This window comes from Electrona antarctica (assembly GCF_951216825.1).
Source record: "Electrona antarctica genome assembly, chromosome: 13".
NCBI classification, from domain to species: Eukaryota; Metazoa; Chordata; class Actinopteri; order Myctophiformes; family Myctophidae; genus Electrona; species Electrona antarctica.
In genome coordinates, this window is record NC_136794.1 from 24,833,183 (window position 1) to 24,858,182 (window position 25,000).

Here is a 25,000-nt window from a genome sequence, read left to right on the forward strand (position 1 = left end):
AATGCCGATGTCTCTCTCTACCACACAGAGTGGATATAAGCAGCATTTACACACACACACACACACGCGCGCGCGCAAACGCGCGCACACACACACGCGCGCGCACACACACACACACACACACACACACACACACACACACACACACACACACACACACACACACACACACACACACACACACACACACACTCTCTCTCTTACACACCGTTTGTTGATACCGTTGGAACACCTATCTTTGTAATCAAGATGGCTGAAGAGAAGAGTCACAGAGAGTTGCGGCTGGTTATGAAATGTATGGCTGTACAACCCTAACCCCTACCCGTCCACCGAAACGTACAGTGCAGTATATCGCAGATATACAAGCTCGCAATGTGTCGCAATGCAACACGTTGGAAGCTTGTATTGATCGCCTTTTTGTAATGTTTCGCACCGTAAACTGTGCAACCGCTTCTCCCATCGATGCTGGATTGATCCGTCTAATATTAGAATGATCAATGCGTCTGATCCACGGATCAATACCAGTATACCACAACCGATACGGACGTAAGAGGTTTGCCAGTTCAAGCAGAGACAGAGAGAGTGCACGTGTCAGGGTCAAAGACCCATGATGTCACTGAGAAACACTTAAAGCCTCACTTATAGTTGCAGTGGTGGGAAGTACCATGTACATACCAGATAACCAGGGGGGGGGGAAATCTAGATTGCGATCTATCAGTAGATCACAAAGGCTGTGCAGTTATTGGTTCCCAACCTTTTTATGCTGAAGTACCATCTCAGAAAATATTTGGCTCTCCATATTAATAACTGATGTTAAAATACAGAAGCGTATCCCTGCCCTTTATGTTTCATTCCTAAGCCAATAATGCTGCTGCTCTGACAAAACTCTGTCTAATCAGTAATAAGCTCAACTGATGATATTTCTAATGTGCTCAATCCATTCTCAAATCTTCTATTAACGGCTAGGTGTGCTGTCATGCTCATTTCAACAAGGCTGAATAGCCTATTTCAACCAATTACTTGGTCAGGACAACTACCTGTAGTAATATAAACAAATATTTCATTCCACTTTTTTCTCCTTTTTTGGGCGTCTCCTCTGTGTACCACCAGAGGGGGGCTCAAGCACCACCAGTGGTGCTAGTACTAGTGGTTGGGAACCTCTGTAGACTACTTGACATGCCCCTAATAAAAATCACACCCATGTGAAGTGATGGGCGCTCTTCTCATCATACATCATCTTATTCCGGCCAATCATCATGCGTCCTCACTTTTGTCTTCAATGTTTGTGTTTGCACAATGTTTGTGTTTGCACAAACACTCAAAACTGGCCATTCATTGTCAATGGCATTCAACGTTTGCGTTAGGAGTAGGACAATGTTTGTGTTTACACAAACCCTCAAAGCTGGACATCAAAAAATATATATAATCTAAATAACTATTTTTTGGCATCTGCTATTTGAATTAAGGTGACTTCATTGATTTACATCAAAATGGGCTTGACGGCTCAAAGCGCCTTGCACACAAACGTCAGTAGCATTACAAAGTTATATACACAATAAAAGAAAGAAAACCCTACCAATTACACCCCCCACACCCCCCTATTTCCCATTTCAAGTGTGTTTGTCTTGAGGGGGCTATTTTCAGCAATAGGAGTCAAATGGTTCCATTTGTACACTCTCAGAGTTAACCCATTTTGGGCGAGAACCCCTTTTGGTGTTAGCATTCTGTTATGCTTTAGCTATTGAAAAATAGCAGATCTACAAGCTCATAGCGCGCCACCGAGTGGCGCGCTACGAGCTTGTAGGTCTGCTATTTTTGAAAAATCCAAGAACCACTGACATAGAAACATAGCTTTTTCAGAAAACTGTCTGGATGTAGAAGACATTTTTAGAATCTGATCTCAGGTCAAAATGGGTTAAATGGTAAATGGTGCATTTATATAGCGCCTTTTATCCAAGGCGCTTTACATAGATTGTGCATTACATTCACCCATTCACACACACATTCATACACCGATGGCGGCGGAAGCCATGCAAGGTATACCAACCAGCACATCGGGAGCAATTTGGGGTTCAGTGTCTTGCCCAAGGACACTTCGACATGTAGACAGGAGGAGCCGGGATTCGAACCGCCGACCCACGGATCATTGGACGACCTGCTCTACCTCCTGAGCCACAGTCGCCCTAAATGTGCACAAAACATTGATGACCCCTTGGTTAAACTGACACTCTGGAGTTCACTATATAGGCTACGTCTCATATGTTCTTCCAGGTACATAATTAGCTATAGCCAGCGCCATAGGAGTCATTTGGCCGGTGTCACTGTCAGATTCCTAGTGGTTAAACACTAATCCAGGTGGCGTTGAGAATGAGATCTGGTGTGGCTGGATGGGCTTACGTATGACTTGTAACTCTACTCTGGTCTCAGTATACTGCGTGGAGATGGAAGCGAGATAGGGAGGAGAATGAGATGGAATGGAAAGTCTGGCCCGCGGTGTGAGGGAGGGAGGATTGGGAGAGAGAGATGGAGAGACAGAGAGAGAGAGGGGGGGGGGGGGGGGGGGGGGGTGGATGATACACTCTAATTGTTCACAGACAGTATGAGGTGCAGGCCAGGGATGGCTGCCAAATTGTCTATCACTCTCTCTCTCTCTCTCTGTGTGTGTGTGTGTGTGTGTGTGTGTGTGTGTGTGTGTGTGTGTGTGTGTGTGTGTGTGTGTGTGTGTGTGTGTGTGTGTGCGCGCGCGTTTGTGTGTGTGTGTGATCCAACCTGAAGTCCATCAGATCTTGCTTGGTCATACATATGGAACATATGGATCCAAACCAACTGTTTGTGGGTGTACGAGCGTACGTGTGTGTGCGTGCGTGCGTGTGACCAAACTGGTCTTGTGTTTGAATTTATATGCCTATTCATGTTTTTGCCATTGTATACGGTATATACATATGGTCTTTGTTTATTTGAGTGTGTGTGTGTGTGTGTCTGTGTGTGTGTGTGTGTGTGTGTGTGTGTGTGTGTGTGTGCGTGCGTGCGTGCGTGCGTGCGTGCGTGCGTGCGTGCGTGCGTGCGTGCGTGCGTGCGTGCGTGCGTGCGTGCGTGCGTGCGTGCGTGTGTATTTGCTGTCAGAGAAGGTTTAGAGTATCAGAGTCTATTTATGGAGTTAAAACATGTTGTATTCTGCTCGGTAGTGTAACTTGTCTTGGCTGTGCAGTTCACTCAACACGCTGGTGATAAATACATAAAGAAATCAACATAGATCTCAGATCAGCGGTGCGCTGTCGATAGGCCTGTCACGATTATTACATAATCGTCTAATCGCAATCATTTGAGAAAATCGCAATCATTTTTGCATTATCGTCAATCGTTTCCACGTTGGAACATGAACATAGCAGATCTACAAGCTTACAACACGTCACGGAACATTTTATTTTCAAGAAAACTTGAAATGGGACATTCTACAAATGAGTACCTTTACTTTTGCTACTTTAAGTAACATTTAGATGCCAATACTTTTGTACTTTTATTCAATTGCATTTTGAATTCCGGACTTTGACTTGTAACAGAGTATTTCTATATTGCAGTGTATTGCAAAAACATCAGAACACCTTCCCCAGATCTGTACCTGCACCGCACCACACACACACCTTATGGCTGAATGTAACCATAGTGACTGACAGTACCTAACCCTAATCAACTCATTACCTGCCGATGACGACTTTCCCGACTTTCTTTCTTATGGCGCTTCCTGCCGTCCAGAAAGGCTTCTCTTCGATCTATCGAGGGGGCGCTCCCCCGTCACTAGGTAACGCTTGCTTCCACTATGGTGGGCGATTCAAATGTTTGGGGGTTAAGGTTACAGCAGGGAACGCCATTAGACTGCGCATGCGCCCGACAGTAAAGGAATGAATTAAACCTATGTCCAAACCCAATGCGAGACTTCCGTCCTTCCTATAGTATAGTATAGTGCACGCGAGCTGGAGCTCCGTACAATTGCTCCACACACCGAGCTCCATACAATAGCGTCCTATACAATGGACATGTTATGTTGCCGGGTGTCATTGACATACATGGGTTTCCCATCGATGTCGGCATACGTCTGTGAGGCAGTGAATGGGTTGCATTGTCTGCGACGAGACATTGACTTATGACCAGTGACAAGTGTGTCCGCTCTATGACAGTAACTGAACCACTCATTCACTCACTCACTCACTCACTCACTCGCTGTGTGTGTGTGTGTGTGTGTGTGTGTGTGTGTGTGTGTGTGTGTGTGTGTGTGTGTGTGTGTGTGTGTGTGTGTGTGTGTGTGTGTGTGTGTGTGTGTGTGTGAGCGCGTGCACGTGCACATGGTCATAACGTGCACGTGGTCATAATCTTCCTTGGTCAGAATGGAGTCTTTGTGCTACTATATATGGACTCTGACCGCACACACACACACGCACACGCACACACACACGCACACGCACACGCATACAGTTGTCTTTCTCTCACATCCTGTCTTGTTAACTTTATCTGTTTAACTTCGCTCTGATATTGAAAGTTCTGCTGATAAACATTGTGTTTAACTGATCTTTAATCTGTGCCCAGCCGAATACAAAGGCGCTCCGATTAGTCACGGCATGCCAGGCAATGAACTGACCCTGAGTCAACGCGTAGGGAACACTCAGACAGCTTAGATCTGTATCTGCTGCTAAAGTGGTTATGAATTTGCTTAACACGGGCGCTGATAGGATCCAGCGTTCACCCTGCTCCACCACTGTTGTGTCTTCCAAACTACTTTCCCACATGCTCACCATTACATTACTTTTCCTAACTCTCTTCTCATGCTTTGACAGGCCTACTCAAACATTGTAGCGCCAAGCCTTGTGAGCTTGTACATTTTCACCGAGCAGCGCCATCGCAAAAGCTACGTGTATAGGCTACTTCCATCTCAGTATCACATCCTCTCATGATGCTATTACGCTGTCCTCATCGGTCCTGTCCGTCTGTCTGTTAGCAAAATAACTTGAGAAACCATGCGACCGGGCATTGGTGGCTTCATGACGTCCCGACAATAGATGTTTCGGCAGATATTAGTTAATGTAATGTACATAATGGAAAAAAAGGAATAAAACGTATTTACTTAGAGTACAAATAGTTGGGTTTATATACGGATTAAAAAGAATATATGAATAGATGTATTGCTATAGAGTTGTTTTGTTTTGACTTTGTATTCTTATTTCTTTGATATACACAGCTTTATTGTCTGAGGAAAAGGTTGCTTGATCTCCTGACAAAACACATTTTTGTATTATAACTTAAATTAGATAAAAACTTATTGAATTGTCTCCCAGCATACATCTTTGTTATTATACTGAACCCCTTATCTCAGAAAGTTAATAGTTTCTTTTCGTAGGCTGCATGATGTTAAAAAAAAGGAAAAAGGATGAGATGGGAAAGGGTTTAAGTCGTGATATTCATCTGCTACTGAATTCTAAACTGTATTATTGCAAGGCTATCCATGTAGTCAGTGAAATGTACTCATCCGCCTTTAAAATATATAGAGAAACTCGTCTCTGTCGGATGGAAACATCATATGTGGAAAACTGTTACTTTTCAGGATTCAAATTCAAAAGAAGCAGATCCACAAGCTCAAAATGTGTCCCTTCGCACTGCGTTCCGACCTTGTAGATCTGCTACTTGTGATGCTTCTGTGTGACGCTGTGGTATTATCAAGTAGGGCATTAATTCACCAAGGTTCGTTTTCATAACACAGTTTCCAGAGGTGGAAAGTAACCAAAGTACATTTACTTAAGTACTGTACTTAAGTATAATGTTGAGGTATTTGTACTTTACTTGAGCATTTCTAATTTCCAATACTTTTACTTCTACTCCACTACATCTCAGAGGAAAATATTGTACTGTTATGCCACTACAATTATTTGAAAACACTAACCATTTAAAAATAGCAGATCTACAAGTTGTAGATCTGCTATTTTCAAAAGATTTCTTTTTTGAACTTGTGCAATGGGACATTCTGCACAATGAGTACTTTTACCTTTGGTACTTTAAGTATATTTTGATGCAGATACTTCTGTACTTTTACTCAAGTACATTTTGAATTCTGTAACAGAGTATTTGTGCATGGCAGTTTAGATACTTTAACTTAAGTAAAACAATGGAGTACTTTTCCCAGCACTGACAGTGTCCATCTCTCTCTGTCCCTGTAGGCTCGGAGCAGTGTGGAGGCGTGTTGGATGCTAGCGATGCTGGCTACATCACCACGCCCGGCTACCCTCTGGAGTACCCGCCCCACCAGAACTGTCGCTGGGTCATCACGGCCCCGGAGCCCTCCCAACGCATCGTCCTCAACTTCAACCCTCACTTTGAGATCGAGAAACTGGACTGCCGGTAAGAAGATATACCATGGATGGATAGATAGACCTTTATTGTCTCTGCTGCTACTTTCGATGTTTTGTGTGATGCTGTGGTATGATCAAGCAGGGCGTTCATTTACGGAGAAAACGCAAAGACTTAAAATATGGAGATGAGAGCTTTCTTCCCGACAGCAACTATACTGTATGTCTCTCGCTCTCTCTCTCTCTCTCTCTCTCTCTCTCTCTCTCTCTCTCTCTCTCTCTCTCTCTCTCCCTCCCTCTCAGTCTGTCTCTCAGAGAGGGGTCTTGAGTGTACAGTAATGTGGTGAATCTCAGCCCACTCTCCTCCTGTTCCCTTGGCTCCAGCCGTCCCGTAATGCTCTCCGTGGGATGTCCCTCGTTCCCCACTCTCTAATTAACCACATTAGCGGTCGGTCGGTCTCACATTGTGTCCATTCATTTATCTGTTATTTAATGAATTCACATCAACACACGTTGCAGATATTAGTAGTAGGTTTGGTTGTCCCACGTCTGTGATCCATCATGGACTGCGTTGCATGGTGAGAATGCAACCGAGGAGACTGACTCACAGGGAGAGAGAGAGAGACGGTGGTACTCTCCCCTGTTTCACCTCTAGCTGCTCTGTCCATTCATTAACATTTGAGCTGTATTAATTATAGATAGGTGAGTCTCTCTCACGTCTGCACAAGTCCTTCAGTCATTCTTCTGTTGGAATTGAAGCATCAATATTTCACCAGCAGACTGACTGTTCAGCACTGTTCAAACCTATCACTGCAATGCATACAGCGCTCTCGCTCTCTCTCTCTCTCTCTCTCTCTCTCTCTCTCTCTCTCTCTCTCTCTCTCTCTCTCTCTCTCATTCACTCCTGCCTTTGCTTTTATTTTCTATTCAGTTTTTCTAGTATAAAAAGCAGGTGGCTTGCGCACATCCAGTTCCTCCCTGGTGCTGGACAAAAGGTAGATACATACAGAGATGGAGAAGTCCTTCTTCAGGTGACGAGGTCACTGTCACCTGAAGAAGGCCGCTCACGGCCCAAACGTCGTGTCCTGAATAATGTCGGTATCTTAATAAACACTGTTGGAGCAAAGACTGTGTGTGGACTTCTCCTTCTCTGTATATTCTGTTTTTCTGACATTCTTCTCTTTGGATCGGTGCAGTACATTAGGTCGAGTCTCTCTCTCTCTCTCTCTCTCTCTCTCTCTCTCTCTCTCTCTCTCTCTCTTCTCTGTCTGTTCTCCTCTCCACGTTATTCTCAGATCCATTTAAAGTCCAGCACTTTTTTCCATTAAAAATCTGTTCCTTTCCCTGGAGAAACAAACCTGTTTGTAGCATCCATTAGAAACAACAGACCCTGATTTATTTATCACTTTTTCTCTCTATTCAAGAGAGTGCATGGTCCATGGTGTGTGCGTGTGCGTGTGCGTGTGTGTGTGCGTGTGCGTGTGTGTGTGTGTGTGTGTGCATATTTCTGACTCAAACATTGAATTCCTAAGTACCGTCAGGTAGGCATGTTTGAGATAACTGCCTCGAAGCTGCTAACAAGAGTGAGACATTAGCAGTCTTATTACGCTGTTATTTACTGGGCCACTCTCCTACAGCGCATTGCTATTTCTGTCTCCCATGGGGCCCTCTGCCAGCACAGGGGAGGGGAGAGTGTGTGTGTGTGTGTGTGTGTGTGTGTGTGTGTGTGTGTGTGTGTGTGTGTGTGTGTGTGTGTGTGTGTGTGTGTGTGTGTGTGTGTGTGTGTGTGTGTGTGTGTGTGTGTGTGTGTGTGTGTGTGTGTGTGTGTGTGTGTGTGCGCGCGCAATGCGAAGCTGAAATTGAGCTGTTGGGTTCAGGGGTGCAAAGAGGCCAAGGATAGGGATCAGGGGGCGAGTGTGTGCGTCTGTGTGTCCTGGGGGGGTCTTCATGGGCAGGCGTACACGGTCATCAGGTGACTGTCAGCAGCGGCACTGACCACACACACACACACACAAACAACTCTGTCTCCAACCCTGTCTCTAGTAATGGCATCTGTCCGTCTTTCGAAACGCAAATCCTAGACCTGTAGTCTACGACCAGGACCAACGGACAACAACTCTCAATAGCACTGATTACACACAGCAGTGACAGCACACAAATGCACGCACATGCTGTACGCACGCACGCACGCACGCACGCACGCACGCACGCACGCACGCACGCACGCGCACACGCACCCACACGCACCCACACACACCTCTGCTTTGTAGAGAAAGAAAAGTTTGTTGTCTGTCAATGCCTTGTCTGTCTCATGCTAATGAGATAATACTTCATCATTAACCACTTAAGCCTTAGTTTACAGTTTTTTTTGTTCCACCCTAAAGCAGCAGCTACTAGAAACCTATACTGTGCCGTACTGGAGACGCCACAAATCCAACAATCAATGAATCCGTTGATAGAAAATTCATCAATTTTATAGAAACGTGATAATTCTTTGTATTTGTTTCGTGCGGAAAGTGATGTTTTTGACAGCAGCTTAAATACATTGTGCAATTTCTACCTGTCATTACAGGTTTCAGGTAATTGTGCACTATAATTACACAATTAACAGTTATGGACTGGTGGGGGGTCTTTAGTTCCGGTGTTAATGGATTCATAATAACCTTTAGGGCCACGATATAAGCACTAGAGAACGTGTGATCGGCCTGTTTGACTGACATACCGAGTGACACTCCCAGAGGAGTGATTGACACCGACCGATGCCGGAGGACAAACAGACGGACAGGAGACGAGTCGTCTGCCGCCCTAATTAGATAAGTACTGTAGAGCAGTGGCCAATCATGAGTCAGCGCCGCTCCCCTTCCCAGTCCCATCTCCCTGTCACATGTCACGCCGCAAAATTCCAACATTAGCCATTCACCACAGGCCCGGTTTCAGTTACCATCGCATGTTTGTGTGTGTGTGTCCACAGGATGTACTGATTTCCGTCAGGATCTTAGTTTTATTAAAAAATTCTCACCAATCTAGGTTTTAAATGTGATCCATGTGATAAAAAGACATATCTCTTCCTCCCAGTGCGACTTTGTCGTTTTGCAGCTGTGTGTCCATGTGTCACGGGATTCTTGTAAATGTGTGGTATGTCCCAATCACATGATAAAAAAACTGGCATGCCAACAGAAAAGAGACTATAATGTTATGTGTGTGCATCCCTGCACACACACACGTGTGTGTGTGTGTGTGTGTGTGTGTGTGTGTGCGTGCGTGAACGTGCTTCGATAGTCGTACAAAACAGTAACCTACAATGGCAGTAAAACAATGCTTTTTGTTTCAAGTTACATCGAATTAAACCTCTGCTTTATATGCACTGAGCAACGAGTCATCACGAGAGAACCTTTATATGCACTGTGCAACGAGTCATCACGAGAGAAGTCAAGCAGAGGTCAGAGGAAAAAGCAATTTCGAGACATGGAAACGCCGTCACTTGCTATTCCACTGACGCTAAACGTATATGCACAATAATACCTCTCTGCACACAGTGACGGAGGTTAGCCTATATGTAACGTTACTGAAAATGTAAGGACGCTCATCCGTTCATTATTATTTCCAGAGTCAAATGAACACTCCAGCTTTTGACTTTATATAGAACATAGATATAGAACACTTATCTGCCGTGTTCACTACCTGTCTGTCATATCACATCTGCAGCTTTTCATCTTTTAATCTTTAGGCCCCATCAGTGTCAACCACTTCAGCTAATTAAAGACCTTACAGTCATTTGAGTGACAAAGAAATCCCACATTCTAAAGCACTTCTCTCTCTGCCCATGAAAAGCTTTCTCAGCTTGGCAGAGGACATATTATTTTGGTGGTTCTTTTATGCACTATATCCTAACCTCTCTTCTCTTTTAGCTTTTCACCTAAAAGAGAAATGTGATGTCTCCCCGGGGCCCAAACAATAGTGAAAATAGCAGATCTACAAGCTCTGTGAGCTTCGTAGATCGGCTATTTTTATAATTTTTATAATTTATGGAACTTCCTAGATTTTTCTTTGAAATTACTGAAAAAATCATTGAATCTGTTTTTAATTAATTCGAAAATGTTTTGAAATGATAATAATTAAAAACAAATTGTAGGAAACCCATAAAAATGTGTCAGCGGCCCACTGGAACCAGTGGACTAGACGCTAGACTGTTTTCTGCTCTCTGTCTCTGGCAGCAAGGACACACACACACACACACACACACACACACACACACACACACACACACACACACACACACACACACACACACACACACACACACACACACACACACACACACACAGCTGCTCAGAGAAAAGTGCAGAGTCAGGGTCCGTTGGGGGGGCCGGCTCAAATCATAGTGACAGCTACCTCCTTCCCACCCGCCCCCCCTCTGTCTCTCTCCCCCTGTGCTCTCTCTCTACTCTACTCCCCTGTTCTCTGCCCCCCTCCTCCTACCAGTGGCTTTTTGTTACCTCTTTTCTTATCTTCTGGTAGCCTTCCCATTTGGTCTCCTTCTTGGTCTTTTGCAATTCCTCTCCTCTCCTCTCCTCTCCTCTCCTCTCCTCTCCTCTCCTCTCCTCTCCTCTCCTCTCCTCTCCTCTCCTCTCCTCTCCTCTCCTCTCCTCTCCTCTCCTCTCCTCTCCTCTCCTCTCCTCTCCTCTCCTCTCTCTGCTGTGTGCCAACCATTTATAACCCACATCATTATTCAGCATAGCGTTCCAGAAAGCACAGGCCTCCGTCCAAATGACACACTCATCTCAACTCATTCCTCCCTCCTTCCATCTTTCCCTCTGTCCCTCACAGCCACCACATCACACGCTCTCTCTTTACCTTCTTCACGTCTACTCTTTTCATCTTCAAAAACTCACACGCTCTCTCTCTCTATCTCTCTCTCTCCCTGCCCTTCTTTCTTCCACCTTTCTGTCGCTTGTATTTGTCAACTCACCTCTCACTCTCAAATCTGTTCATCTCTCACAGGCTCACCTCTCCTTGCTCTCGCCTCTCTGCTCCTCTGTGTCAATCAATCCATCGGTTTAATCTCCCCCTGTCTGTCTCTCTCTCGCCCCATGTCCCTCTGTCTGTCTGCCCCTCTCTCCTTCTCTTCTCTTTCTCTCTGACTTCACAGGCCTGTGAGGTGCTGTCATTGCCTGGTATTACACACACATACCCCAACACGCCATAGAAACGCAAGCATACATACATGTGAAAGAGGAACACACATGCACAAACACAGGGAACCAAACATATACTCACTCACTCACTCACTCACTCACTCACTCACTCACTCACTCACTCACTCAAATGCATGCACACAGTAAAACACGCCCCTTATGGGTCCATTTGGTTTGCACATTATGCACTTTCTCAGCGTTAAATTGACACTGAGGATTCTTATAGTGTGTGTACACGCACATGCATGGCAAACAACACTCTGCGACGCAGTTGAAATGTATAAGTGTGGGGCTTCGAGTTAAGAAATGATTTATACGACAGCATAGCCAAGGCTGACTATAATGGTCCCACTAATGATTTAGACCTTGCCTTTGTACTCTGCCTCAATCAATCATTTAACTACACACCACATCACTTCTCTGTCCCCAACCATCTCTCTTCATCTTGGAGAGGTTTAGGTTTTTATTAATGATATCACAAGAACGCACGAATGGCCTTGCAATTCAGAGATGAACACGGAACTTAGAGAAACCGGCCTGCCACACAGCGTGTGAATTTCCGGAGACATTTTACCTGCAAAACTAAATCTCTCACACACACGCACACGCACACACACCCACGCACGCACATGCCTGGCATGAGAGCAGCGTTAGTCCTCAACAACCCTGGTGTCCTGGAGAGACAGAGAAAGGAAGAGAGCAAAAACAGATGGATGAGATGTGACACTAGCCCTAGGGGAGGGAGACACAGAGTAAAACAGAGAGAGAGAGAGAGAGAGAGAGAGAGAGAGAGAGAGAGAGAGAGAGAGAGAGAGAGAGACACGACACACAGGGAGCAAAAGAGATGGAGAGAAAATAAAATATGTATACAGAGAGAGAGAACTAGGAGAGGCGAGTAAGAGAGACGTTCAGCTACCAGCTGTGGCCAGTTAGCAGCTGTCTGTATGTTTGCATTAGCGTCACAGGTACACAGATGCTAGCTAACGCTAGCACAGGAGCCATGCTTCTAAGCTGCATGCTAATATAATATAAAGCTAGAACAGTTTTCATTTTGTTGACTAAGACTAAAAGACTAAGGTTTTTGATATTTATAGTCGAGTAAGACTTGTTAGACGTTGATCCAAAATATATCATCTACAGCTATTGTTATTTAGTGGTGTGGAGCCGCCAACATGCCCATTTAAGATGGCGTATTTATAGTTATCTTTATAGTAATCGCGCTCAGCGTGAGCGGTGCTTTGAGCTTAACGTATGTTAACCGCACGGCGGGGTCGAGCGGTGCTTTGAGCTTAACGTATGTTAACCGCACGGCGGGGTCGAGCGGCGACAAGAAATGATCTTCAAGCTGACAAGATCAGTTATTCTCTTTGGCTTTAGGGTTTAGCTCTACAGATGTTCTCAAGTCTGTTTCTTATATCTCAACAGGCATAGGTTATGCACGCACGCACGCACGCACGCACGCACACACGCACGCACACACACACACACACACGCACACCCATGCATGCACCGTGCACGCTATGAAAGGTAATGATGATAGCATCACTGCTCTGACTTACAGACACTCCCTGAAGGTCTACCTGATCAATGTCTGTTACTGTAATGACTGTGTGTGTGTGTGTGTGTGTGTGTGTGTGTGTGTGTGTGTGTGTGTGTGTGTGTGTGTGTGTGTGTGTGTGTGTGTGTGTGTGTGTGTGTGTGTGTGTGTGTGTGTGTGTGTGTGATTGTGCGTCGGTAAGCGCACATCTATTTGAAGGACTGACCCTGATCAATGCGCGTAATGAGGAATCGATTGGTTGTCCTGGAGACTGCTGTTGGGCACGCGTGCAAAAACACTCGCGCTAGCGCACGCACGCAGAAACACACACACACACACACACACACACACACACACACACACACACACACACACACACACACACACACACACACACACACACACACACACACACACAGTGTCCATCTGTCTGCAGTAATAGGCCTATTACTTGATAACAGTGAAGTCAGTCATTCTCCTCACTCTCTGTTAACTGCCTCACTGACAGACTTACTAGGCCTGCTCTTTCTTAAACGCGTGCGCGCGCACACACACACACACACACACACGCACGCACGCATGCACGCACGCACGCACACACTTATCGCCTGTTCTCTTGACAGATAGACTGACCAGACCGACTTTCGCTGACTTGAGTTGTCCCTCCTAGCAGGTCAGATAAATGTGTTAAGTTCTGCTTTTCTACGAATTGTTTAGTTGACTTTTCCTGCACTGGGTAGTGGGCAATAATACTAGTACGTTTTTACTGTTCTATCAAGCATTTTATAGTATGCTTTCAAAATAATATTAATTGCTTTAGTCCATAGTTTGTGAACTTTGTCTAGTTTTATATTCGATATTTTTCGTCGACGAAATCAACGCTGCTGCTGCTATCCAAAGCGAACACATTCTCGTCCATGCTTTGGACCCTGAGCCTGTCATTTGATAAGCCACGCGTGCGTCGTGTCATTGAATGAGCGGCTGTGTCTGAGTCAGCACTGGGCAGAATAAGGTCCACTTCCTCTGAGAAGCATGTTGTCTTTATTTGGACAACATGGTGGTGGTTTCACTTCTGCTGCTGGGAAGTGAAACCACTAAAGTAAGGTCCCTCTCATCACAAATCAAAACGTACAACATTAAAAAAGACACGATAACATAAACAAGGTGAACTAGGCAAGCCTAGCCTATATTATTATTGCATGCATTGCCATATAACCACATGGACCCTATCGTGTCCCTATTTTGAGGCATTCAACATTAGCGGAAAATAGCCGATCTACAATCTCATAACGAGTTACATATTGATATGTTATTAGTTTCAGTAGTCATATAGTTTATAGTTATAGCTGACCATTATAATGATATGTTGGGATACTGCTGATGAGCCATAATTATGTACTGCTGGGCCAATCATTTTGTGTCATACCAAAACAAATATTATTATTGGACCATAAACAGTTGGTGATACAACCGACGTCCCTATTTGTGATCTCATCTTGGTTCTAGTGAACATGGCAGGGCTGGTAAACGGGAAGTTGAGTCATTCTTCTGAATGAGTTCATGTTGCGAAAGTCATCTATGACCTAAAAGACTTTCCTTCTAGGCAGCTGAATTCCCACTAAAGCTCCTTCCACAATTATAGCGGCAGAAATGTTGTTCATTCACAAGGTCGTACCGTGCAATGAAAACCATGCCACAGGCATACGTAGTATATGGGTGATGATTAATATAGTGTTAGGATACTGGCACGGTACCACGTTCTGACGCACAGCAAAATGCCCTCTTTATGTCGTGAGTTTGGCGGCTGTTTTTGGGCGGCCATTTTCACACAATCAGATCAGCATAGGGAGCTTGAGTGAAGCTCTAAAGTTTACTTATATTGATTTATGGGAGACAATGGGGTAGGAAATGGGGAACGATTAAACACTTAACTGACACTGCGCTGAAAAAACAGATTTTTGTGCATTTCAGGGCCCTGTTTCTGTGTCGTCTGATGGAAGATGTATGATGGAAATGAACTCTCACAGTAAAATGTGAAATGCCCGCACATCTCTGGCCGACGTGGCGTAATGGAGAAGCATACATGTGTTGCTATGTTGAGTTAGTCGGGAAAGCACGTGGCTGGCTGTTTGCATGGTGTTTGCATGGTCAGTCAGTCTCTCAGTCAGTCAGTCAGTCAGTCAGTCAGTCAGTCAGTCTCTCAGTCAGTCTCTCAGTCAGTCAGTCAGTCAGTCAGTCAGTCAGTCAGTCAGTCAGTCAGTCAGTCAGTCAGTCAGTCAGTCAGTCAGTCTCTCAGTCAGTCAGTCTCTCAGTCAGTCAGTCAGTCAACCAACCACATAGACTATTATGGGCTGGATCGCCCCAGAGTCCAGCAAAATATACAGACATAAATATCGAATCAAGCCTTCACTATTGCCTAGGTTTAGGAACCGTTTAGCTCCGCTCTGGGCAGGGACAAAAATGCTTGTCAGCGCGCATTGTCATTGACAAACATTGTATACAGAGCGAGCAGACGTCTCGGTGTGGCTGGGTTTGACAGACGCTCACAATCAAGCGCATACGCGCGCATGCGTGTGTGTGTGTGTGTGTGTGTGTGTGTGTGTGTGTGTGTGTGTGTGCACGGACGCTTTTTTGTTGGGTCCGGTGAGTTAGACATCACACCCCGGCCCTGTCCCAGGCTGTCAGCTGTCCCTTTGACACAGACGTCAGTCAGGCTTGGTGACAATAGTACATTAGTACGTCCACTGCCAGCTCACACAGGTGGCATAACAATCTCCCCATTCTGTGTCAGTACCTATTCCAGAATGATGGCAGGACATTCTCTGAACAGGCTGTTTAAAGGGGCTAATATCCTCTCTCTCTCTCTCTCTCTCTCTCTCTCTCTCTCTCTCTCTCTCTCTCTCTCTCTCTCTCTCCCCTCTCAATTCTGTGTGTGTGTGTGTGTGTGTGTGTGTGTGTGTGTGTGTGTGTGTGTGTGTGTGTGTGTGTGTGTGTGTGTGTGTGTGTGTGTGTGTGTGTGTGTGTGTGTGTGTGTGTGTGTGTGTGTGTGTGTGTTGCAGACGCTCTGTCTGCTTGAGGGGGAACCCCTGATGTTTGATGGGAATGTGCAGGTGTGAGAAAACAGCTCCCAACCTGGAGAGAGAGAGAGAGAGAGAGAGAGAGAGAGAGAGACGTGGGGGTGGAGGGGGGGGGGGGGGGGGGGCGGGGGGCGACATCTGTATCAACACCCAGACCTGCAGAGCAGTTTAAGGCCTGATTTATACTTCAATGTACAACAGTGTTGACTGCAGGAAATGCTCCATTGTACATGCACAGACGCAGTCACTTACGCTACATCATGCACACACACACACACACACACACACACACACACACACACACACACACACACACACACACACACACACACACACACACACACACACACACACACACACACACATACACCAACACGCAGCTTCGTACACTAAAGACACATTCAAAGGACCTCTCTCTGGACAGAAACCTCCTGTCATTCTTGGAGAATATTTAGAGGGTCCATCTATTGAAACATAACCACCCTGGTGACACATTCTACATTCAACTTTATGGTCATTTAGCTTTGAAAGTTTACTTTTTTTAAAGTTAAGTTAATGCTTTGAATGTTGCTGTTTATTCCCTGCTGGGTTCTCCCAGGTGAGGGAGGGTTACACCCTGCTGGGTTCTCCCAGGTGAGGGAGGTTTATACCCTGCTGGGTTCTCCCAGGTGAGGGAGGTTTATACCCTGCTGGGTTCTCCCAGGTGAGGGAGGTTTATACCCTGCTGGGTTCTCCCAGGTGAGGGAGGTTTATACCCTGCTGGGTTCTCCCAGGTGAGGGAGGTTTATTCCCTGCTGGGTTCTCCCAGGTGAGGGAGGTTTATACCCTGCTGGGTTCTCCCAGGTGAGGGAGGTTTATACCCTGCTGGGTTCTCCCAGGTGAGGGAGGTTTATACCCTGCTGGGTTCTCCCAGGTGAGGGAGGTTTATACCCTGCTGGGTTCTCCCAGGTGAGGGAGGGAGCAACAACTGCCCTCGTGATTATATCACACGTCTCATTAAAACACCAAGTCTGCAGTAAAGATATACCGTCCTACTGGTTTTATTCTTTGTTTCTTGCTTTTTCAAAATCGAATGAGAGTCTGAATGAGAGATGGAGAAAGGAGAGGGGGGTAGGAGGGAGGGAGAGAGAGAGAGAGAGAGAGATGACAGTGTGCAGCCGTTTGTTAAAAGCAGCAGCATCCCTCCTACACATGGAGGGATCAGAGACCTCACACCCTCTCACATCAGCAAAGATAGATCTATCCATACACATAGCTACAGGCGCTGCTGTGTGTGTGTGTGTGTGTGTGTGTGTGTGTGTGTGTGTGTGTGTGTGCGTGTGTGCGTGTGCGTGCGCGTGTGTGTGCGCATGTATGTATGTGTGCTTATTCACTCAGAGACAGAAGTATATTGCCTATGTCGGGTGGAAACCTCATATGTTCAAAACTGTGTTACTTTTCAGGATTCGAACTCGAATGCATCCAAAGTAGCAGATGCGCAAACTCGAAGTGCGGCGCGACAAGCACACGGATCTGCTACTTTTGATACTTTCGCGTGACGCTGCAGTATGATCAAGTAGGGCGTAGTTAATTCACGGGGGAAACAATACAATATGGAGATAAGATGTTTCTGCCCGAGAGCCACAGTATAGACTTCTGCTCCCTACACGGGGAGGAGAGACAGAGTAGGAAGGAGGGAGAGAGTGAGGGAGACTACTGAGAGAGGTAACACCTGTCTCTGTCTGTCAGATGGAAGGAGGTGGCCACCGGTCTCATGTTCTGAGCTCTCTCTCTCTCTCTCCCTCTCTCTCTCTCTCTCTCTCTCTCTCTCTCTCTCTCTCTCTCTCCCACACACACACTGGCACGGTGCCAGTGGTTATGTGCTTGACAGCACGCAGGAGTGAGAAGACAAAGAGGTTGGAGTGAAGGAGGAAGAAAGAAATAAGAAACGGCCAACATAAGAAAGTCGTAGGAACAAGACATGTAAATGTAATGGAGAAGAGAAGGAGATGCGGGTCTCAAACAAAGATGCTTAAACAAAGACGTCACTTTCTCATTTTTCTTTTTGGGCAGGGGGTCTGTCATTCAGATGACATGTTTTTCATAAAACAAACGGTACAAGAGCTGGCACACGCACACACCCACGCACGCATACACACACGCACACATGCACACACGCACACACACACACACACACACACACACAGAGTGCTGTGACAGATTGCGTCACGGTTTTGCCGCGGTGTCAGCTCACTGCAAGCACGCGCCGCGACGACAAAGCATGATGGGAGAGTAGGAGGCGTGTGACCCGCGTTATGTGTGAGGGCTCACTCACCTGTCATGTTTTACAAGCAGACGAACAGAACAATGCACACGTAGCGCGAACGCACACACGCACGCACGCACACACGCACGCACGCACGCACGCACGCACGCACGCACGCACGCACGCACGCACGCACAGTGATGTACCTGTTCCTCCACTTGACAACCCTTTGTAAAGCTATCGGTTTCACTAGCCTTGAATCCACTCTATTATTGTCTGCTTTCTTCAAGCCTGTCATACTCTTACAAAGCGAGAGTCGATGCACACACAAATATGCGTGCACACACATACACACATACACACACACTCTATCTTTCTTAAACTACACTTCCATCTGTGATTGTTTTTACTGTGTGTGGGTGTGTGTGTGTGTGTGTGGGGGGGGGGGGATTTGAACCAATGTACATTTATTTGCCTTTATATGCTGGAACAGTTAGAATTCCACTTTAAATACCAGCTCTATTATAAACAAACCAAACATAAAGGATATACCTTCTGCCTCTAATTCCAAATGTACTGAAAAAAAAGATGGTTTATCTACCCCACCCCCATCACCTCCTTCTCAGTCATGGTTGTCTGTGGAATTTCCTTGCAGGAGCTATTTTAGAGGCAGGCAGGTGTGTGTGCGTGTGTGTGTGTGTGTGTGCGTGTGCACCCGTGCACTGCAGCCCAGACAGGGAGGCTGCATGCTCTCCTGCCGTGGCTCCCTCTGAAGATAGAGGCTCAACGTTTATGGTCAGAGAAGCTGGAGGAAGTGTCCGTAGAAATTAGATCTGAAGGCAGTATAGCCTCCACATGTACCATATGACAGCCTCTCTGAGTGGCATGTGCTCCTTCCTCAACCCTCTCCATGTCGAGGACCCTCACCTTTTAAGACCCAAAAGAGATTTTTTTAAGAATTTTAAATTTGGCTTTTGTGCCTATATTGATAGTTACAGTGAAGATGGACAGGAAAGAGGGAGAGAGAGAAGGGGGGAGACATGCAAAGGTCGTCATGAACGAGACTCGAACACGCGACGCGCTGTCAGCCTATATGTGGCATCCACCTGGACCACTAGGCCAGCGGGTGCCTAGAGATTAGACGTTTGTCCGGGGACCCAAACTATAGTGAAAATAGCAGATCTAATTTCACTAGGCCTACTTCTTATTAGATTTGTTTTCTAATTGTTTTCTTTGATTTGTCTTTGATTTCTTTGACATTTTTGGGAATGTTTTTTGAAAATGTTTTGAAATCAATAATAAGCAAACAAAATGTATTGTTTGTGACCCACAAATGGGTCCCGACCCAGTGTTTGGGAACTAGACCACGGACCCTCCCTGTGATATGATACACTGTAAAAATCCTCAGTGTTAATTTTACTCTGAGAGCTTACAAATGGACCAGCAAAGGTCCACTTGGTTCCATGTGTAGATGCCTTGGAATTGCACACCCATAACGGTCCATTTGGTTCCTACCGTAACTATCAATCATTTAGCTGATGACCCTCTCGAACAGCCTCAAGGACCGCTGGGGGGTCTACGGGTCCCGCTTTGAGAACCATGCGTCCCACACTTTAAAAGCGGAAGACACGACTGCAGAGTTAAAGATTCATTTAAGTGCGCAATTTATGTCTCCGCTTTTGACACGTCTTTGATTCAGTCCTCGGCTGGAGGTTTAGTGCGGCCAGACGCTGCGGGGCCCCAAAGGTCACCTGGGGGGGTTAAGTGGGGTCAGAGAACAGAGGGGTCCTCTAGAACTAGGCCGACACGAGTCCTATTGATCTAGTTGTAGACACGTATATTGATCACCACTGAGTATCAGTCTAATCCCTCCCTAAGACCAGTGCGGCTCGTTTTCCACTGATAATAAAGTGTGGAAGTGTCGGTATGTGATTTTTCTCCCCTTTTTTCTTTTAGATGTGAGAGTTCTTTATTCATTCATAGAGCCAGCATTAACATTTTAACTGATGTTTATGTTTCAGCTTTCATTAAAAACACAGAATTATTGTGGTGATTACAATATAAATCTAAAAATCTAAAAATGCAATTGCCTATAAAAATCCAATAAGCCTAAAACACAAATCTATTCCTTGAGTCACTTTGGCTATATCTGTAACATGAACTCTCTGTGGCGTGAAATTAAATGTCACGTCCAAACCGAGTACTTTTTAAGGATTTGTAGTGTTCAAGTGTAGTTTTTATTTAGTCACAAGCTCTTACTTTTCATTGGAATATTTATAAAAACCCACGTGTTCAAATGTAGTTTTTATTTAGTCACAAGCTCTTACTTTTCATTGGAATATTTATAAAAACCCACAAACACATCTATAAAAGGTTTCTACCCGACAGCAACGGGTGCAGTACGTAGTTTAGACTAGTCATTGGTTAGAGTATAGAAACCTAACCTCCCACGGGGCAGCACACCTAAACCTAACCTTAACCCTCTCCCAACCCTACCCTCACCAACCTTAATCCGGTCATCTTAACGCCCCCATCAGCAACCTTATATCTAACCAGGATGCCTCCCGACAGGAACAATTTGTTGGTACAAAGTCATTTTGGGACCTTTTCCACCTTTTTTGGTTCCAGTTGGGTTCAGAACCATTCATTCATTCATTTTCAGTGGAAGCACTCTAAACTCTGAACTGGTTCCATATTAGGCGTGAAAAAATAACCTAAGTGAGTTCAATGTGAGAATGTGAGAGTGAAAGCCGTTGTTGTTTTGATGTTGGTCATTACCGCATGTTTGTTATTTTATCTTTTGGGGGGAGTGTGAAAATCAACTCTCCTAACGTCTGAAAAGGACTCAGAGAACAGCTCTAACACCTTTAACCTGGCAGGAAGCCAGGGGAATCCGAGAAGATTAGTGAAGCCCCCATTGATCTTTGCTCAAGTCTAATCCATAGCACAGCATCAAAGTCCCAGTCCGTCATATATATTCCTCTCACAGTCCTGTGATGATATGATCATATAAGGGATGTCTGTCTTACAAATGTAACCAAATGGGTCAAATTGATAACATTTGTTTAACCGTGTAAGCTTTCTGAATATAACCAGAAAAAAGAAACCACATGCAGGTTGTTGACTGTTTTATCTTTTATCTGCCAGTGCAAGACCGTGAAGTTTAGCTCCCACCTTTACAGGAGTTTATTAATGTTCTAGGACAGTTTCATATGCATTAGGCCACAGACCCCAGATCTTTATCTCTGGGACGGCAATCTGCAGTACATTCATTTATATCTGAGACAGTTTAAACATCTAACACTTACAAATCCATTTGGTTCACATTAGTTCCATTAATTAGAAAGCACAAAGGAGCTGGCCAGATGTATGGAGAACCGAGATGACTGGAGACGCCGATGGAGGGCTCGTCTGAGGATGACGTAGAGAGAATTAAATGTTTTGGTTCAATAATTTTTATGGAATTTCTTAGATTTTTCTTTTATTCCTTCAGGACATTACTGACACAAATAATTAATGTTTTGAAATAGTAATAATTAAAACAAAACGGACCCTTATGGGTCCATTTGGTTCCATTTGTACACTCTCAGAGTTAAATTAAGTAAGTAAGATTTTACAATATAAATTGGGGGTCCCAGAGATAGAAATGCCATTAAATGGGGGTCTGTAGACTAATGCATGTCAAGCTGGGGGTCCTTGCAATTAAACGGGTTGAGAATCACTGCTAGAGCCGTAAAAATCTTCTCTTATGGGGGTCCCTGGCATATCTTTTCAAACGGGGGTCTGTAGGCTATAGTGTCAATTTGTGGGTCCTTGACATGAACAAGTTTTGGAACCAGTGTTGTATGCCAATAATGTAATGGACAGTCATTTGGTCTTGACATCAGACGGTACAGATGAAACACTGAGCTGTTCCTAGCGAGGTTCACACAGAGGTTGATCACTGCATGGACAGACCTGTGGCTTCTCTCTCGACCCAACGCTAATGTCCTAACCTGCACAACATGAAGGCCGGCTCATGTGAGGTGGATTTGCTGGTGGCGTGTATCCGGAATCGCACAATACTCCGCTTGTTTCCGCTATATCTTCTTTGTGCTTTGATGTCAGATGCAGATGCAGATTTATGGCTTAAAGCGTTCGCGGGGGCTTACTGCCAGATCTCTCAGAAGATAACATATCATTACACATGTGATTCTAGGAATAAGTGATATATATATATACTGTATACAGTAAAGTGGTTGTCTGTGAGGCTCCTAACTAGTTAGTTCCCTGATGACACTTTGAACTCTACACACATGACATCCACAACATTGCCGTGTGCGTGAGAACATGACTATGACGACGTTTTGACCTCGTGAACTCTAAACGTCCCTATTCTCGACATGTCATGCTCAAAGTACATTCTGCGAGCTCATGTCGTGTCAAAATGCAACGCTTTGTGAGATTATAAATTGAAGCTGTTTTTGATGAATATACAGTATATTAGATAGTGGGGAATAGGAGGCGATCGACCAAGTACAGACCTCTGGGGGTCCACTGCCAACGAAGTACAGACCTCTGGGGGTCCACTGCCAACGTACAGACCTCTGGGGGCCAAGTACAGACCTCTGGGGGTCCGTAAGGTTTTCTTTGTGTCATAACGTAGGCCCAGCTTGAAACAATTATGTTCTCGAGCCCATGGCATTTGAATTTGAAGTATCCGTACTCGGCTACATGTCGAGGTTTTTACCTATTTTGTTGTTTTCTACTGATCTGTCCAAAGCCCCTCTCAATACCTACTTATAGCTACTAGTAGCTAGAAATCAATTATTGCTTTCTCCTTTTGAACCCAACGGGAGGCATATTCGGAAACTAGAAACAACACAAGTGAGACACATTCAGCATATGAGGGCAGTTGGGTGACAGCTGCTGTCTGTTGCAGATTGTGTCTGCAGATAGCTCCACTGTAGACATGTCTGTGCTGGCAGGGGGTGGACTCGGGTTCCACACCTAGGCAGGACATGAAAGTTACGGCCTGCAGCTTTAAAGACACATGCAGTTGTCGACGCGTGGACACAACTTGGCTAATTGTTTGACTCGAACCTGCAACCTTTTGGTTCAGGACAGTCTCATAGGATCACAAGGCCGCAATGGGGAGGGGAGGGGGTCCAGGGGGCAAACGTAGTTCATATCTACAAGCTCACGGCATGTCACTTTGTCACACTTTTGTAACATAAATCTTCTCTTCTGCATGTCCCTGGCACAAAAATGTTTCAGATGGGGGTCCACAGTCAAATATATATATATATCGATTTGGGAGTCCTTGTTCTCAAACTTGAAGAGGACCCAAACTAGTGAAAGTAGCTGATCTACAAGCTTGCGTCGTGTTGCAAGCTTGTAGATCAGCTATTTTCACTAGCCTACTTATTTATTGGTATTATTGAGGGGCGCTAGCCCCTCCTATGCCCAGCGTTGTCTGTTTGTGTGAGCACAAACACCATGATTTGATGATTTTCATAGCGATGATTTGATTGGCTGAGCAAAGTACATATTGAGGATAAAAGGTGAGGGCAGAAAAGTGAAGACGCCAAAAGTGATTGGCCGGAATGACATTTGTGATGATTTGATTGGCTGAGCACGGAATGTGATGTATGATGATGTATGTTAAACATACATTGTATGATGATGTATGATCCTAGACCCTAGCTCCTCACGAGTGTGGTGATTCTGGACAACCGTGGGTCCGACCGACTCGACACCGGGCACACACACACACACACACACACACACACACACACACACACACACACACACACACACACACACACACACACACACACACACACACACACACACACACACACAGAGACTTGGTGCATTTCTAGTTAGATGTTAACAGACAAGGGGAATTAAGATAACTTTGAAGTTTGAAGTTAACTTGAAGTTAACTTGAAGTTTGAGAACCACTGATTAATTGTAATTGCATCTCTCCCTCCTCTCCAGGTATGACTACATAGAGATCCACGATGGGAACTCGGAGACGGCCGACCTGCTGGGGAAGCACTGTAGCAACATCGCCCCGGCGCCCATCATATCGTCCGGCCCCTCCCTCCACATCAAGTTTGTCTCCGACTACGCCCACCAGGGGGCGGGCTTCTCGCTGCGCTACGAGATATTCAAAACTGGTGAGTGCCGGAGCTTACACACTGCTTTTGTTGCGTTCTCCTATAGCCTGAAAGAGACCTATGGTTTTCTGGGCCTATAGAGGGGCGGATCCTCTGCACTCTTATTGGTCACTCTGCTCGCATGCCAGTTCTCATGCATGTCTCGCCCAGGCGTTTTTTCTCCTTTGAAAACAAAACGCCTGCGGTCTCTGAGGCTACATTCTCTTTTTTTAATTTTTTATCCCACGATTTTGCAACCCATTTTTTCACCCAGTGTCAATTATCTAATGTAATTCTGGGCGCTACACTCCCTCTGACAACCTGGGGAGAGCAACGGACTGACCTCATGCTTCCTTCAATGCATGAGGATTCCTCAGTTGGACATAGCGCGTGGAAGGAACACGTTATTCCGACCAGTTCCTTTCCCCTCCATCATGTGCCCCGGCTGGCCAGGAGGTAGTTAGTTTAGAG

At 45.4% G+C, this 25,000-nt stretch overlaps 1 protein-coding gene across 1 annotated transcript in view; it reads left to right on the forward strand.

Moving 5' to 3' along the window:
* Positions 1-25,000, forward strand: part of LOC306934900 (neuropilin-2-like) — a gene marked incomplete at its 3' end in the record, with an annotated part of 112,967 nt that overhangs the window by 10,481 nt on the left and 77,486 nt on the right. The window contains exons 2-3 of the mRNA XM_079517710.1: positions 6,204-6,384; positions 24,369-24,550. Coding sequence (XP_079373836.1) covers positions 6,204-6,384; positions 24,369-24,550 — 363 coding nt within the window. The remainder of the gene's footprint in view (positions 1-6,203; positions 6,385-24,368; positions 24,551-25,000) is intronic.